Source organism: Rhynchophorus ferrugineus, unplaced genomic scaffold (assembly GCF_030347505.1).
Source record: "Rhynchophorus ferrugineus isolate W39M unplaced genomic scaffold, kcgeb_rfMv2 rfM6, whole genome shotgun sequence".
Lineage (NCBI taxonomy): Eukaryota > Metazoa > Arthropoda > Insecta > Coleoptera > Curculionidae > Rhynchophorus > Rhynchophorus ferrugineus.
This window is the reverse complement of record NW_027472585.1, coordinates 2,202,078-2,221,992: the sequence shown is the minus strand read 5'-3', so window position 1 is coordinate 2,221,992 and position 19,915 is coordinate 2,202,078. Positions and strand designations below refer to the sequence as shown.

At 29.2% G+C, this 19,915-nt stretch overlaps 1 protein-coding gene across 1 annotated transcript; it reads left to right on the top strand.

Annotated features, from left to right (window-relative positions):
* Positions 1-545: 545 nt before the first annotated feature.
* Positions 546-17,748, top strand: LOC143198744 (uncharacterized). Its single transcript, XM_076408154.1, has 5 exons — positions 546-698; positions 13,861-14,030; positions 14,373-14,610; positions 15,020-15,240; positions 17,208-17,748. Exons 1-5 carry the CDS (start codon positions 686-688, stop codon positions 17,433-17,435), a joined length of 870 nt encoding a protein of 289 aa, XP_076264269.1. The 5' UTR covers positions 546-685; the 3' UTR covers positions 17,436-17,748.
* The last annotated feature ends 2,167 nt before the right edge of the window (positions 17,749-19,915 follow it).

Below are 19,915 nucleotides of genomic sequence, written 5' to 3'. Positions count from 1 at the left end.
ACAGTCTTATGATATTTCCGAGTTCTTAATCATATATGACGTATGATTCATTTAAATAAAAAAGCTTCTACATGACATCATGGTTTATTAACATTTAAGTGACGAGCTTTTATGGAACCTTCGAGAGAGTAACTTGGTCTATATTTTTTATACAATGGAAGATTCATAGATAGCCGCGTGAGACAAATGAATAAAATAAAACTACGAAATTGTTTTTATGTCAAGTTTAAAGCGCATTATGCGATACCATTCCGAATTTTAATTATGATGTCATAATAAAAAGAACTTATAAATGACATCATAGTTTATTGCCATCGATTGCTAACCATTAGAAGAATCTTCGAGAAACAGATTGGTGGTAAACAGGTCAAATACCCAATGATTAATTTTAGAAAAGCTTGTAATATTTTACGTATTCATGTATAAACATATCGGCATGTGTAACATTGTATTAATTAAACCCTGAGCACTATTTTTTCCTTGAACATTCTTAAAAATTCGATAAACAAATATTTTTTACGTTCAACAATTATCCCTACTCTCGACTTGAATGACCAATTGTTGACCGCTTCGGCGCAACTGTGACAAAACTCATACAACCGGCTTCCACGTCTACCAGTAGTGAAAACGATCTCAAATCGAGTGGTTTGGTTACGCGTATTTTGGTGTACAATTAAACTTCAAAATGAGTAACATCGGTAAGTACAACATGTCATTAAATTTAGTAAGTCATATTCGTATTTCAAAGTTGGGTACTAACTGCATGTTTATTTTATAATTAAGTAGGTTTCAATATCAAAAATTATTATAGAGCTGTGTATACACTTAAACTCATATGTCATCCCAGAATATCTTATAGTTTGAAGTTGGCTTTGAGTTGGAAGTTATGCAAAGAATTGTCATTTCGATTACTATTATTCATTTTTCTTACGTTATTTGTTAATTGTTATTTAATGTTATATTTATACATTTAACGCATTTAATTCTAAGAAAACTTATTATATATTTATATTATTATTACAGAAAACGCTCTTTTATACAGAAGTTATTTTTATTCGCTTTAAAGAAATCGTTACTCAATAGTTTCAAAGTATAAGTGAGACCAAGGAAATGTAATATGTTTTGCGGTTACTAAATGTTATTGGAAAATGGTTAGTTCAAATTTATTTTTATAAGTTGTTGCGTCTGGTTATATAAATTGAGGAAAAGGCTGTCAATTTCAATTTGCTTTTAATATATTGAGTACGATGGAGTAGAATGTTGTTTACACAATCGTTTTCTATTAGTTTTGTTGTTTGATATTGTTTTGTATTCCCGGTTTCATTTCGGTTTTCGTATTGACTCGTATATAGTTATACGACCTTAATTAGAATTCATTGGACCAAAAATGGTTCTGTTATGTTCCCAAATGACATAAGGTGCTATATTTAAACACTACATAACGTGTAGGATTGCTGGACGACAGGTCCGGACTTTCACTTGCTGGTGCATTATTTTCTCAAATGTTTTTTAGTGATTTTAAACATTTCGCTCAATTTTTGTTAATTTTTTATCTTTTTGTGTATACAATACCTCGACAGTAATACATATGTTGAAACATATATTTATTTTGGAGTCATTGTAATTTTTCTTATGCCATATGTAACAAATTTCGTACATTAATCTAAATTCCATTATTGTACGTATTGGAGTTAAATAACTGAATATATAAAAATTTTAAACATGAATATAAATTTGAGTTAGTAGTCATAAATATATTTTTATTAGGGTTACATTTTCACTCACTAGTGCGGATCTGACACTTCCTATTTCCAAAGCAATTAATGAAGCTTTGCATGCCGTTACTTTATTAAAGTCGAGATTTCACGATTACCATTCTACATTAAAGGCCTTAGTCACGACATTTCCGAGTCAGAGAACCATTTTAGAGCTGTTTGAACTAGATATTTTCAATTAATGAAAACTTAATTTTTATTAGATTTATTATAAACATATTTATTCACTAAAACAATCACTTTTCAAATAGCTCAAAAACTATTGTTATGTAGTAAATATTTTCGTAATTACAACGTTTGTTTGTTTTGGATCTATTTTTAAAAATCAGGATATAAACAAAGCCTCACTAATTCAAATAACAGTTTAGATAGGATGTATCCCGTCTACCATCATAGAGTATATTAGAAAATTAACCTTGAACTAAATTCGAGCTAAGGAAAATGTTTAAAATGGTAATAACTTGTGGGCGATGAAAATTTATTTTTAATTGTTTTTATATCTGGTTTGTTTATTATTATTAATATAGATTTTCCTTTGACTTGTCCGTTGGGTATTACTTACTTTAATTTTTGTTTGTACTTATAGCAGTTAAATTGTTTTTTATTTATTAATAATCGATAGACAAATTCCAATATTTTTATAACCACTCTAAAAATATTTCAAAAAAACAAGATAAGCACGTGGATTACATTATAGTAGTTTGTTTTCTTGTCAAAATTATGTTTTCCAGACTATCTGACGCTATTTGGCGATCTATCTACTAATCGATATTGTATTCTTATGGACTAGGTGTGGTTCGCTTATATAAGGAAATTGGAATATCGTCCAGCCAGTATCCAGTCATAAATATAACCATCTAAAAACCGATGAATACAATCTAAAGATATTTTAAATCCAATTAATTTAACTTTTCATTTAATTTTGAATATCGATCTTTTTTTAATGGAAAACAGTAACAATAATGCTATAGTTTAACTGAACTTTTGACGCATTTGTGTTGATCATAACCTTTATTTCACTAGTAGTATTTTTAATTGTTACTCTATTGTTATATTCGAACGATATCCGTTTACCAGCAAGTTTAAAAAGGAAATTGATTCAGTACACAGTTGTCTTATAATAATTTTGCTATGCATGTTACCTATTAAGCGAAAATATCCTATGGTTATATCAGGCTTCTATCAAATTTAAACGGAAATGACTGTCACTGTCAATTAAGGATTTAAATATGAAATAATTATATTCAATCTTATACCGATAATTTACCGTTTATATATAAATTTACGAGCATCATGCCAAAGTAACGTTCCATTTTATATTAGATAATTATTCACTATTATTAGAAATAATCACATTATTACAAAATTCGAATTCGATATTAATTTAGAGTTTCCAATCTAGCCCAGAAACGCAGAATTAATAACGGATATTGCCAATTCCATTTTTAGATATTCCTCATTTTACACACAAATCCTTTTAATTAATTGAAACTTTGCATGTCGTCAGTTTATTAGGAGTTAATATTGCACGATTTGTATTTGACATTAAGCCTTTTAGTCATGACAATAACAATTAGGAACTAAAGAGTTTTACCACGAAATGACAGAGAAGTACGAAAAACTAGTTTATAGAGTTCCGTAAAATTAAATCAGATAGATACACAAGAACAAATATTGTCAGATGAGATTTTGCGGTTTTCATAATTCTTGTTGTTTAAGTTAATAAAATATTTTATGAATTATTGAATGTATTGCCCCATCTTATTGCTTCACAGGAAATTAATTTATTGTAAGAACTAACATTAGTTTTGAAATATTTGTTTGTAATATTGTTGTCATCTATTTGACAAGACAGTATTTCAAATTAAACGTAACAAGGGTTATCGTTTTTTATCACGCCTGAAGGTTATACAAACGTTTGTAGTGATAGAAGGGCTTCTGCTTATATAACGACTGTTTTTTTAATCGATTCAAACTTATCAATTTTAATAGATAGCGCCGAATGTTTTGCTGAAATTGAATTTGTTTTTTGATATTACCAATTAAAACGTTTAATATATAATTAAATAGATACGTTTTCACATTTGTTTATCAATGAAATATGCTCACCGTAATAGTTCTTAATGATTTTAGATGGATTTTGACATAAATAATGTTTTTTAGGTTAGAATACAATTTTTAAATTGTATTAAGGAAAATAGTTTTGTTCATACGTGAACAAAATTGCATATAGCAAGAGAACGTGAGTTTAGTTGCCAAAATGTAATGCAGCATGATTTCATATAATTATATTCCATCATAATTCATTATATGTCATTTACAGTCCTTAGATTTAAAAATAAAATAAACCCAATTCGTTTTGTTATTGGAAAGCGGTCGGGTATACGATTATGTACTGGAGTTTTAAAATAGAAGCCCACATTTTTTTGGATTCTCGATATTGTTGACTAATTTTTTTTAGTTGAAACTTTTCGAAATACATTGACATTTAATAGATAATACACGAATAATCATTAATTTAAACCAAATTCAGTCTCTATAATACTTCTTTTGACGAAATGACGAAACGGAATTCATGTCATAATGTGTGCAACTTGCGAATCGTAAAATGTGAAATTTGTTTTAAATCTGTAACAGAATTAGCTCATAGAATTCGGTTAAGGTTGGTATTAGCCGGCCATGTTGCCAAATGTCTGCAAAATTCCTCAAAACATTAATGATGATAATTAGATGTTATAATCGACAAACGTCATAAGTCAATAGTTCTGGTGCATCATTATATCGCTTTTTAACTAGGATAAAATGAGGGGAAAATACGCTTCGAATTTAAAACGAGGAATTTGCAAACTGGAATTGGTCTTAAATCGTGCATTGGCTATTTTATTGGACTGGAGACATTTTCCGAGCTCTGGATTCATTTTTTTTGCTTTTAGGTGTTGCTTAAACTCATATTATATTTCGGTTATTCCAAGTGTCTCCAAATAGGTAGAGTAACAATACGGAAAACTTTTTAAACCCTTTAAATAGCCATATGAACAGAATCGTATTTTTATTCATAATAATTCGATTTGTTCGGTCGACATTTTTTTTCTTTTCGCATTTATTAAAGGTGAACCTATCCTAATGTTAATACATAAAGTATGTCCTATTTATAGGGCTCAAAATAATTTTTTCGAAGCCTCGCGGTCCTGCTATTCTTCACAAAAACAATACGAATTTTAACACGAATCCTTTGCCGCAGGATAAACGGTCTTGTCGCGTGACTGAATAAAAATGCAGGCTCTATTTTATTTGGCGTTAGAAAAAATATTGTCGTTATTTTCGATAGATACTTTAAACCACGTGTCGAAAGTATTTTATATACGTATATTAATCATATCAGTCAGTATATTAATCCTTATAAGATGAATCCTTAATGAAGAATTTATGACGTCAAAACGTCGCAATGTTGCCGCATCAACTTTTAGTTTATTTTAGCTTTGATATATAACAACTTTGTAAATAGAATGATGAAAGGACTTCAATGAACAATGAATTCAAGTTATCGAAGGCCTTAAACTACACTTTGCAGGTTTGAGTTGTATTATATTTACTAGTTATATTATATATATATATATATATATATATATATATATATATATATATATATATATATATATATATTTATTTATTTTTTATATATTTAAATAACTATATTTAAACCACCTAAACAATTATATATCCAAGTAATATATAAGTATATTTATTTACATTAGAGAGCATATTTACTTTTTTATGTTCAGTTCTTGTTGTTCATGTATTCTATATGTATACTCATTGTATTGTTAGCTACAGCTACAGTAAAGTAAAATTCGACAGCTAGGAAGGAAACAGCCATCCCAAGCATTCCAGTAAATAGGCTAGGTAAAACCGGATATATTTTGGGATGGCCATCAGCTGGTGACTCATCTGTCTGATCTGATCAGCAGGATTGATTTGGATAAATCTGGTTATGCAATCCAAAATACAATAAAAGTAGATGTAATTTTATATTGTCAGTTATTTAAATTAGCATGAAGTTAAGTTTCGTGCTTTATCAAATGGATATTATTTTAACTATCCTTGTTAAATAAATAATATGTTTTATATTATCATTAGCAAAATAAAGAAACATCAATTAGTCAAACATTAGTAGTTATTTGAAATTCCTAATATATCAGATAAAATTTTGTTTTTAATGAAATGATTGATGAATTTTCTAATGAATGTTTTGAATACTGATAGAAAATAGTAATTACTATTTTCAGTCGATAGTTAGTTTCGACTGTTTTGCGACTATCGACTGTTTCGATTGTTTTCAGTCGATAGTTCCCAACGCTAATATAAACACAATAAGCTCGCCTAGTTTGAGTAATCGGCTGTATGGAATGTAAATAGAAGTCTATTAATAACGTCTTCTTCGACAGTTTGATTTTGATCAAAGAGCAACACATGATATAGGAATACGAATATTGACCGAGCTAAAACGGTCCACAGACAAGTTTTGTTGATGGTACGATATTAACATTCGAAATGAAAAATAAACTTGAAAGAAATTACTTCGACAATTTTGTAACTAATCATTTGCAAATTTTCGAATTTCTTTTTTTTATTGAGCCCATAAATTATTCTTTTAAACTAAATTTGAAAGTTTGTTAGGAAAAATCGGTACAATGTATTTTATTCAAAGTATTGTCCATCGATAGCCGCTACTTTTTGAGGCCGTCCACGAATGGACCCATTTTTCGGTATCTACATAAGAAATCAAGCGCTACTCAGACCTATCGCGACTTATCTGCTGGTACAAGTAACCATCAGAAGGAGCAAGGTCTGGAGAATACAGCGGGTGGAGTAGCACTTCCCGTTTTATTGTTTTCATCGCCGGTTTTGCAAACATGGGCAACATGAGAGCTTTGTCATATTGAAAGAAGGAATAAAAGATACTAACAAGAATTTTACATGCAGTAATAGTTTAATCAAACCCTCGTTTTCACGTTTTTTTGACCGCCCACGACGTTGTTTGTCTTTGAAGTCATTTTCAAAACGCCGAAACCAGCATTCACATGTTGAAGTCGATGGAGCATGGTTCCCACACGATTCGTACAGTACTCGATGACCTTCAGCCGCATGTCTCTTAAAATTGAAATAAAAAAGTTCCTTCAAAAACCTTCCCGCAAAAATAGATGCAAATTCAGATATATTTTGATCACAGTTCGTTTCATACATACTAAAACCATTAAAGTAAATTTCGCCAGCTTGGTTGGCGCAGTGGTAAAGGCGACAGGACAGTCCACTTACTGTTGCGATAGTCGCAGATTCGAATCCTACTAGGGCATGGTCGTAAATTTATGTTTGTGATTGTCCTAGGCAAGAATGTCTGACAATCACGCCAGTATCCAGGCTGGGTAAGACCGGATGTCTTCATGATGATCATTAAAATAATTTTCAATAATATTTATGTTCATTCTCATTGAATAAAATTGAAAATAATTTTGAATTATATATGATCCTTCGTTGTACTGATAAATAAATGTTCTTTTATCTTATCGTATCTAAACACAAGTATGGTGAATTAGGTTTGACTATCGACTTTTTTTAGATAAATATGTATTATTATCGCTTTTGTGGAATTTCTTATAATTATTTTTAAATTAATATTTTTTGCATAACATTTATTTTAATATCCATGGAGACAACACTTTTTTTCTAATATTATCAATTAATCTAAATCTGATTTATTATAAATTCCTATAATTTGATAGGGTTTGATGTGTAAAGGATGAGTAGAATAAGAAGTTCTGTGGATTTTCTTAAACTTCAGAATTCAAATATATTTACTTTAACCCAAATCCATAAGTTGTTATACAATTTCTTGAGAAATTGAATGATTTATTTTCACTCTTGATCCCAACAAAATTTATAGAAAAATCTTAATAACTTCTACAATTACCTCTAATACAATGATATGTCTCCAGAACCTTATCAATTACTACTAGTTCTTAGACAGCAACAAACCAGGTATCAAATTAATTGAAATTATTAAAATTAAAAACGAATTAATTGATATTTATATTATGAATATGAAAAAGCTTCTTGCGAAAATCTAGTAAACAGGCACGAAGAAGAACTTAATCCATATATCCAAACCAGACAAACAAAAAAACTTAAGAGAGAGACGGAGAAATATATCACAGCTTGAAACAAAATTAACGTTAGGTAATGTTTACAAATTATATATTAACATAACCCCATATAGGGTAATAAAATAATTTTATTACTGTTTCTAATACAATCGCGTGAGGTTTACAAAAAAAAACAAAGTATTCTAGCACCATTAAACATTCTTGAATATTGACTGAACCTTCTTAATACTTCTTGATCAAAATTTGTCTCGCGTGTTTTGAAAAGCAACGGAAAAACGTCACAGTGTTCGTGTGACACAGAAAAATAAAATAAAACTTGCACATTACGATTTCAAACGTGCTTCTTTTCCAATATATTATTAAATTGCATTCGTTTTATGCTTTTATTTTGACAAAACTAATAAAAATGGCTGAATCCATTGTCTAGGATTTAAACAAATATTTGATTGAACATATTACCTATTAATCTAAATCTGATTTATTAAAAAATCCTCTTTTGATAGGTTTGATGTGTAAAGGATGAGTAGAATAACAAGTTCTGTGGATTTTTTTAAACTACTCTTTTCTGAATTTATTATTAATTATATTATAGACATTTCAAACATTTTTAATTTAACCCAAATCCATAAGTTGTTATATAATTTCTGGAGTTGTAGAAATGGCCTATTTTAATAGCTTTTCTTTTACCCAAAATTTCAAGTTTGATAAATGGTAGAATCGCATGTATGAATATAAATAAAATGTAGCATGACTGTTAATAAACTAGTTATTTTGGTTCAAATTATGTACTTCATGTTATGTTGGTAAAAACAAAAAGATTATTTTATCGGCGTAACGTATATAAAAGGTTTTTGCATATATTAGATAAAATTCGACAATTTTTTTTATTAAACCTGAAAAGATCTTTGTTAGAGGATGTCTTAAAACATAGGCAATAATACATACATTTCTTGATAAAATGCATCAGCTTTGGTATTAGAAATAGAGTAACGAAGGAAATATTAAAAACCCAGACAGGTATCATCAGTTTCATTTAAAAAAATCATCCATTAATAATACTAGTATTAATCAAAAACCCCATGATCATATCTTGTTCATATATTAAAAATAAAATAAAATATTTAATTCAAAATGAAGGCTCATTTTGAATTTTACAAAGAATGTCATAACCTGTTTGAAAAAATCGAACCGACGCTGCTATAACAACATAAAAAAAACCGTAAGAAAATTCCAAACCGACTAACAAACAATTCCATAAAATTATTTGATTTTGCTTGATTGGAATATTAAATTAACTAGCATCATTTATTTAAATTATTTTAACACAAAAATAGACTATGCTGTCATTGAAAAATATACTCATATTATATCACGAAGTATATTTGAAACATTTATTAGAGAAATAATGTTTTTAAATGGAAAATAAACGAATTGACGACCAATACCGAGTTTGACCGACTAGCCGATTCTCAAGCCTACTCTATTTTTATCAATCTGTAATTTTGAACCATTATTTCATCACAGATATTCTTATAATAAAATGTTTGGAAATGGATTTTAGTGTTTTTTTTAATCGACTTGGGGAGGGGGTATAAATTAGCGTAGAGTGTAAAATGTATAGCATTAATAACGGTATAAAATCCGCCTTGAAAACTATGTAGGTATAAAATACTTTTACGTTGTTTTTGCACTGTAAAATTTTGTTCTGTATGGCTTTTTATAGAGTGATTGAACTTTAAACGGATCATACTACGGTTAATTTCGAGCTTAAGTCATAAAATTTGAATCTAAATATGTATAAAATTGTAATTAATTGTTGCTTAAATAAAAACATTATATTTAAAAGTCGGTTTTGATCTTTTATAAACTTTTAAAGTACTTTTTATAAATTTTCACTAACAAATCGTGTAAACATTTTTAGTTTAATATTTTTGGGTTTGTAGCAATTTGCTGTACCTTATATAGGGTGATTTTTATGATTGTTTTTATGAAGCAGTATCAATATTTACTTTACATATTTGGTAATCAAACGTAACATTATCTACACATCCTAATATATTATAGACGAATAAAAAATATATAATGGTGTCTAATCATGCAACGCTATATTTTAGGCAGTTTAGGTAAAATAACAGTTGTTTTGGTATAATTAGCAGATGTTTTTATATCGCTACATTCAACAGCTGTCATTCATTAGCGACTTTTAGGTTATGATTGTTTCGTCAATTTAATTTTGATTTATGGACTATATCCGGACGGTTTTGTATATTTATGTGCAGCATAAGGAACCCACAATAGCGGTAATTAGTCAGGCTAGAATACTAAATAGATGGACATAAGACGTACTATACAAACATTTGGATAATTGTCGTCAAACCATTAAAACGATTGCAAACGGTAATTTGACACAAATTCGCACTTTCTTATCGCATGTAAACGTATATTGTTATTTTGGGTTAAATGTCAAAACCTTGAAGTATGACAGTTAGGTTAGGTGGTTTAAGACATCGATACTTCGCATTATGACCAATAGATATCGCTGATCAAAATGTCAGCCTAACAATATCAATAACAATTTTTAGATAACTATTTTATTAATAATTGAAAATTATTTTGTTTTAAATGTTTATTTTTAAATGCATCTACAGCTAATGATGTTGGTGTAACATAATTATTTTTTGTTTATATAAAATTGTTTACCAAGGTAAATTTTAGTTTCTGCATACGTAATAATTGCATTTAGAGGTTTTTATACATTTCAGTGATAGTGGTAATATGAAACTACAACTATTTATGTTATGCAATCGAACTTAAAATTCTAAAGTTCATTCGTGTAGCCGATCTGGATAAAGATAAAAAGATAGAGAACCGTTCTGACCCAGTTTCTGATACGTAGCTGCAGAATTGGCTTCTAACAATATCCGCAGTCTGATAAATAAGTCTCTTAATGTTCGTTGCTACCCAAGAACGTTTTAGAGCTCTATAGATAACCGTTTTTTGTTTTTTTTTACAGAAATGATTTATTCTAATTATCGTATCTTAATGGTTATGCTTGTTTTGGTGTCACGCTTTGAGTATTAAGTTGAATATTATTTTATCAAACGACTAATAGATTTTTAATAAATTCTTCTTAATAAATAATTAGTAAATCGTATGAAGGCGTTGCCCTGTCGAAAATATTATTTTTTGTCGATAATTATCTCGGAATATGTTATCAGGCTGATAATTGGATGTACTCTAGGTTGGTCACTTGTCAGTTAATAGGGTTAGTGCTAAGATTTGAAGCCCAGCTTATCGCAGGTCTAGTAGAGATAAAATAAAATTGTTAAAAAATATTGTAAAGAGTAACACAAACTTTTCTACATTTTGAAATGTTGGATTTTAGAGATGAGTCATTGTCAATTTGCCAGTTTTTTTAATGATATTCTATACATTATTATGGAGTTCAGTTGAAATATGATGGAATGCCTTTTTTTCTCTACACACACCCTCTGTAATTTGCTTTATTAAAATAATAACTCAGAGTTTTTCAAAATGTTGAAAATATTCAATAAATTATAAATTACACGTTTTGATCAAGTAGCCTGTGCCGTCTGCTTTGACAAAGCATAATTGTTATAAACCGGTTATAATAAACAGAAATAGCCTGTTGTACTGTATTTTAAATAGTTCCTAGTAACGTTAGGAACTATCGACTGAAAACAGTCGAAACAGTCGATAGTAAAAAAATAGCGACTGAAAATAGTAATTACTATTTTCAGTCAAATGCACGGTTCGACTGTTTTTTCCATTCGTAATGTTAGACGAAGATGTATGAATTCTTGTCTGTATAAAATGTGAGAAAGGAAAGGACGGAGATAAATGCTTGGAGCAGAGAGAGTTAATTTTAAATATTTTTATATTCTCCAATAGTAGTATAAGCGAGACAGAGATGTGTGTATATATATATATATATATATATATATATATATATTCATTCACGTGAAAAAACAAAATTACTAATTTCTATTATTTTTCTATAATTTTAAAGGAAGTAGGATTACTTTTATACTGAATGTTCTGTGGATGTGTAAAAAGGAATGGAATAATAACACCACAAATGTTTTATCGTGTTTTAATATATTTATTGCTATTTTTAAATAACATAGCATAATAAATACAAATAGTACAATACAACTTAAACTTGGGCTTTAAAAGTTGAACACATTCTGTTAAGATAGTCCATTCGTTAACAAATAAAACTGTGGTGCTCTTCTTAATAGGCAACAAAATAAATTGTTGAATATTAAAGTAGAATTTTCCTATCAGAAAATGTATTGCAAATATTTAATATACTTTGTTCACCTCTTTATTGTTAATATTTTTAAATGAAATTTATCAACTGCTACTGTAAAAAATTCTTCAAATCTTTTGGATCTATGCAATTTCTGAAATTTTTGAAACCTAATTTTAGTTTTCAAGATTTTAGGAAAAAAGTTTCGACAAACAAGAGGCTTAGACAAAAATCGTGGAAGTTTATCAAAAAAGTATTACCTATTGTGCCAGTCAAAAGTATCTTACTATTTATGATTTACAATTTAATTTTTTTGCCCTCGAAAACTAGCGTTCCAAAATGCTGCTATATTAATTTACAATATATAGTTATTCACAAGCAAACTACAAAAAAAAACATAAAACCACATATATTATTACATATAAATTTATATAAGCATAAATTTACATTACACGGCGCATTGCTTTCAAGGTCGCGGCTAGGACGGTAGAACAGAACGTTAAAAATCAGTCGAATGAACTAGTAGAACCGAAAATAGTAACTAAAAGTAAACGACTGAAACAGTCGAATAAATAGTAATAAAATCAGTCGGATCGAAAATAGCGGCTGAAAACAGTTACTAGTAAAAACAGTCGAACCAAAAATAGTGACTGAAATAGTCGATAGTAAAAAGTAGTCGATTGAACAGTCGATTGTTCCCAACACTAGTTCCTAGTATAATATAAATATTATCATGTTGATGAAATCCAATGTAGACCAGTTTAGTAATATTGCTATTATTATTAATTGAATCAAAGGTTAAATATTGTTTATCGAAACAGAATTTATCAATACTTATTTAACTTTGCATTTTAAGATAACCCTTTTCTTTATTACTATTCTTCCTTCACAATTTTTCGACTTGAAATGAAGTCATTATAAAAATAGATTATTATGCATTATTCTGTTCCAGATCAATTTCAGTTCAATAAACTTTCGCTCTATAATTATTAGTTTTTTTTGGAAGTACTATTAAAAGATGTATAAGTAAAAATGCTAATAACTCTTAAATATTTATCTCATTCATTCAAATTAACTCTCTTGGCATTTAAACACAATTTTTAATGTTGTTTGTTTGTTTCAATCAAAACCAATTATTTCAAGAATCAATGATTATTTTATTTTCGCCCAAAAAACAGAACAATAAATCAAACAAACAATATTATATTCTTTATGATTATGACACTTTCTGGCATGCCATTTCCAACTTACGCTCATATTTAATAATTGTTGACAGTAAAGCACAGTCCATTCCGATTTACCAACAAATTTGCTCTAACGAGGCTCTAACGTCTGCGTGAGCGAATCTACTTAGGAAATAAACGAGGCCGCAATCCATATCATTTCAAAGGCTATTACGATTAATAAGAATCAAGATTTTAAATTGAGTACGTATTCGTAGTCTTTGTAACAATTTGTTTCCATGTATCACGAATATTTTTAGGGATCCTAGTTAGTCATGGTTTATCGTTGACATTAGAATTTATTTTTGACACGAAATTTAGACAAAATCATATTCGTTGTAATATAAATTCTATTTTTATTATTAATATTTTCTGAGTATTACTGTGACATATTAGCATTGCTTACAACATAATTTTATGATTTACAGAACTTTTCACTGAAGACAAGTTGGAATACTCATTCTTCCCAAATTCGTCAGGATGCGTTCAATTTAGAATCAAAGCACCACACGATGCTCATATTGCACTGTCACCTGAGGCAGCTGAAGTTGATCCAATGTATGAGATATTCATTGGTGGATGGGGAAATTCGAAATCCGTAAGTCTTAACTTAAAAATGCATTAATATTTATATTATATTTCACCAAAACTCATTACTAGTACCCGAAAACGTTATAAAAATATTACTTTAAGTGTTCAAGTGTGAAAATTTCAGTGTCTAAGAGATGAAACCACAATAAATGTTTTTATAAGTGTGTTTTGGGCAAATATCAGTCAAAATTATATATTTTAAATACATATACTGACTAGGCAACCAATAATACGGTACAGTATTCTATATTTGACTTTTAAAAATGTTTATGAGGTCTAAAAATAATAAAACAAAAGCTACGTTTACGAGTTGTTTTTCAGTTCTTTTATTGAATTTTTCGTATTTCAGATCATCAGAAAGAACAGAACCAAACCAGATGTAGCGGAAACTCCGACTCCCAACATCCTTAGCGCCGACGAGTTCCGTGGTTTCTGGATCAGGTGGAGCAACGGCACCATTACCGTAGGCCGTGAAGGTGATGTAACTCCTTTCCTGTCATGGTCTGACAGAGAAAACGTTCGTATTGAATATATCGGTATCTGCACTGGATGGGGCGCAACCGGAAACTGGATTGTTCAACCAGCAAGTGAGTTAATAATGTTTAACAATTGATCATTGGCTTTAGAAATACATAATTTTAATATAATCCTATTGCCAGTAGTTGTTTTTTTGCTACATTGAAATATTATTAATATGCAGTAATGAGCTTGTTTATTAAAAAATTCTAAACAATAAAAATGTAAAGTTTCACATTGTAGATATTATTTACTATATAACAATGGCTAATTTTTTTAACAACCATATTTCTCAGAATATATAAAACATACATTTTATGAAATTGTTTGTATATGATGAGAAAAATTAATAATTACTTTTGTAACTTAATTACTGCAGTGATTAAAATAAAAATCTGTTTTCAATAATATCATCAATTAAAGTGTATGAATTGTCATGATATATACATAATTTCTTATATGACTGTATTTTATTAACAGCATCTGGACCTGGAGGAGCTTGTGGTGCTCAGTGTTGGGTAGCAGCAAGCTCTGGAGAAGTTCCACCAAGTGGTTTTGCTGGTGGTGAAGACAACGGAGAATCAGCATATGTTATTCGAGCTAACTTCAACGGCGCTTTGTTGCCTGGTAAACTGGTACCAAGTCATAGACAAGCCTACGTCCCATGGGGTGGCGCTGAAAACCCTGTTACCGAATATGAGGTAATATATGTTATTAAATTTGTAATATTTATTCATTAAAGATAATTTTCATTTGAAACAATTCATTTTATAAAGTGACTTATCATATAAATAAAATATTTTAAAACAAATTTGCAGATTTGAAACAAATAACGTGCATAAACAAATAGTTTCCTTAAATATAGCTGGGTCATGTTTTATCTATTACATTTTTTCTAGATCAAAGTATATATGGTGATTTATATATGACTCACACACTAAATTAATCGTTTAATAGAGACTATTAAATATCAATAGTATTTTACTCTATAATTGGCAAAGCAGTGTTGGCGTTAAATGTCACTTTGATTAACAAATATAAAATAGACAGACTTAGTATAGGATCTTCCATGAATTAAGTTGTCACCAAGTTTTGTTCATCTGAGCCACTTGAGCGCGCGCAAATTTGGTTTATTACGGGGAAAAATATAAAAAATACATATATTTTTAAAACATTTTATTAAAATACTAGTTAGGATTTGTATAGAACATTTTCAAATTACATCAAACAAAATTACTGAGTGTGTTTGTTGTTCTATTGCCTAGTTCTTATTAATATGAAGTTGAAGGCGTAGATTCATCAGTTTCGGGCATTTGCAGAGAAGCATGTTTCAATTTTTAGTTTCCAAACCTCTCAATTCACTTTCTTTGAAACAAAAATTGATATTTATACTTCTAATTCTTTTTGAATATTCTAGTGTCGGATGAGCAAGTACTGATTCCAATATCTAACTTGTAGCTGTAATGGTAATTTGTTATTGTTAACTAAAGTTGTAATCTGTGAATATACGATATTACTATTATAAAAGAATTATCGATGTAGATTTTAATGAACGAGTTACTATTAAAATTACGATTAGGAATTGAATCATGATCAATGATGATGATATCCCAACAATGATATCCCAGATTTGGGTCCATAATCATCTGGTCGGTCTGAAATTCAAATAATAAACCTTCCTGTTCGAAGACTTTATATATAGAAAATCATAAGAGGTTTCCTGAAGTTTCTCTTTATTTATTTTTAAAAACCGTTTCTGCTCTAGAGCAGAAACCTTTGGAAAGTAATTAATTTTAGTTGGACTTTAACATCCTGGAAAAAGACATTCATATTTTGATTTTGCATTAAAAAAAATATTTACCTTAAGGGCTACAAAAATAATAACATAACAACTTTCCTTACAAATATACACAAAAATCTAATAAAACAAAAATAACCCGTCACATAGACGTCACAAAATTTCAAATAGAAGAAAGAAAAAAAATCTGTAATTTTCTTCTCAGTCTCATGACCAACGGTACCAAGACATGATTCGAAATTTTCTTGTGCCTGAAATGGAAGAGCAAGGACTAGAGGATATGTGGTGTCAGCATGATGGAGCCACAACATACACAGCTCGTTTAACAGTTCAATTATAGAATGACGTTTTTCCCGAAGACTAATTTCGCGAAGTGGCGATTTAGTATGGCCAACTAGATTTAACAGCACCAAACTTTTTCTTATGAGGGTTTTTAAAATCAAAAGTTTATGTGAATAAGTCCCAAACGATATAACATTTTAAAGACAATATTCGTAATGGAATTGAAGAAATTCAGCCTCAGATGTTGCAGGATGTCATAAAAAATGCATTAAAAGCCGATATAATTTTTCATTCATAACGAAAAAAAATATGAAAACCAAATAAACTTTTTATGAAAACCAAACGTACTTATCTTTTCTTTGAGCAAAGTTGTAGGCAATCAAAATGGTAGCGGGACTTTTGCTCCACGTTGTACATTTTGTGTTAACAAATAATTTTTTATCAATTAGTCAAGTTTATTGTTTTGTACACGTAGCCTTAGCTATAATCTGTTTTTAATGGTAAAAAGTAGAAACACAAAATTAACAATCCTCCTTTGTTGATTCTTTATATATTTATAATTTAATCTGTTTATTTTAATTTTTTAAGGTTCTCTGCGACTTCCCTGGACAGTGGTTGGCCAATAGCGGCAGTGACATTCCTCCCAATGCTGTACCCGGAGGCCAGTCCGAAGACGGTGAAGCTCTCTACATTGGCAGAACAGTACACGATGGTTGTTTGACTATTGGCAAAGTTCAGCCCAGTCACGGTGTGCTTTACATCCCATATGGCGGGCAAGAATTGGCTTTCCCGGACTACGAGATTCTGTGTTCATAAATTGCGACTGATTCTAACATAGATCCGTACCAGCTTTACATTTGCCTTAAGGCTTTGAATAAAGCATAATCTGCATAAGTATGAATTAAAAAAGTGTCAGCTTACTAGGTGCCTTTGCTATAATCAAAGGAAATAAGGCTTTACCTGATTTGACATAAATATCATTATCATTAATAAATGTTTTATTTTCTACATCAGAATTATTTATATTTTCAATATTTTTTCTAATCTATCACTAAGATTATTTTATGTATTTTTTGCCAGTGTAGAATGGTGGTAATACACATGTGTTGAATAAAACTCATATGAAAGACATGTGTTTATTTATTAAACCTCATCCAGATGAAACAATTTCCTGACTATTCCTAATATAAACATGTAATAATAAAAACGTTAAATAAACCAAACTAAATGGATATTTCGAAAAAAAGGAAGTTACTCAAATAAATAGTGATATTTCTAAAACCATAAGATGCCCTAAAATTATAACCAATCTTTCCTACAGTTTAAATATTAATAGTAACACAGTGGCGTCCCCTGATAAAAAAATTAAGATGTTTTGCAATTTGCGCAATTAAACCTATTTTTATAAATCAAGTCCAACCTAAATACGTTCTTTCCTGTTGGCAACTTTGGTAATGACTTTGCCATTAATATTGTCTATTTCCAAGATAAACTGTTTTTCAATAGATAACATGATCTTCGGCTATTGAACTTCTGAGAAACATTTCATGCGCTTCAATGTTCAGAAACGCCTTTTGACCTCTAATAATGATAATAATTGTGTAGTCTCCTAGATTGTTTCCTATTAAACATTTTCCAAGATTTAGTGCACTATTTGATGTTTGGCAATCATTTCTTGAATAAATAACTGATAATTCAGTTCGTGATCGTTCTTTATCAAGTGTGGGGTGAAAGGAACATTGGGAAGCGAGTATATCTTCAGGAAATGTATCGCAATTCACTCCGAAGTATATAATGCAACTAGTAGATGCTCTTTAAAATGGAATCGAAATCGATCTTTTACTAAATTCGTTTTTCGTGTTTTTTTCATAAAATAATCATGCCTTATTCTAACAAAAAACAAAACAAAAAATGCTTTAATGACATCTGACATATTTTGCGTCGAACTGATTTGAAGAACATTCAAATAATATAATATTAATAAATACTAATTCTAAAATTCTTTGGCGGGACTGTAAGAAAAGTTGACATAAATAGATATAATTTTAAAATGCAGGTTTGATGCAACCCAAAATACTATTATTTAGAGTTATAACCAAAATTATTTACTAATTATTCTATAATATTACATAATAATGTCGTAAAAGGGAATTTAAAAATATACACTAATAGTTTATGAAACATTTTAATATAAATAAGGTTCTCGCAGTTTACAAATGCATACATATTCTTATATTACAGATTGTTTTTACAGGGTTGCGACAGATGGCGTTGTGAACATAACCAACGTAATTATTTGCTTTAGCGTAACGACATACATACAAATAACAAAACTGTAACATTTTTAACGGTACATTCATAAAAGACAACATTATCCGCTTGCAATTTGTATAAACAAAATAACTTAAGCTTTGGCAACCGAATTGTGGAAAGTCTAAATTGTTTCGGTTAAACAAAAATATCCGCTATGTACAAGTATTGGTCGCCAATTGGTTTGCCCTTAGGCCACGTATCCTTTACCTTATATAAGTCTTATTAAAGTGACAGCAATATCGGAAACACTTATATGGCATGCCTAGTAGTAAAATTATCGTTCAAATGCCGTTTAGATTGAAACACTGGTTCACGTAGCAGTTAATATTATTGTTTTATGCAAGCAAGCGTTACCTAAGTACACTACTGGCAGATAATTTTATTAATATTGTGTTATAAATTGATATGTTAGTTATTTAAAATAGAAACAGTTATTTATGGCGTGGCATACTGCGTGTTGAGTAGAATTTTATTCGACATAATAATGGAGTTATATATATGAAAAAATATTATCAATATAAGTAGTTTTCGCCGTCTATAGACAGTCTTAGCTCCCAAATCAATTAATTCAGTTTAAACGTTATATTAATACTAATCTGTATATTATAACCTCATTTTTTTATAATCAGTCAATTGTTCTACTAAACATCATTTATATATCTCCTTTTATCTTGCCCATTAAACGTACACGTAATTTACCAGTGAACCAGTGGTTAAAGGAGTTCAAAACAAAACGAACAATTTGAAAGCAGCAGATCCAAAAATTGCATTAATGCCAAAAATCCTTTAGGGGCCAACGATTCTAATTCTAAATGACCATTTTGCTTTTTTATTTTCAAATGGTTAACACATTTTTTTAAATTCAGGTTTAATGATTGATATTCTATCTACGAGTAAAAATTATGTACAATTAAAATTTTCATTATTCTGTAAGTTTAGAATTTGAGACTAACCTAGATAATGAGATGAGATGATCGGCGAGA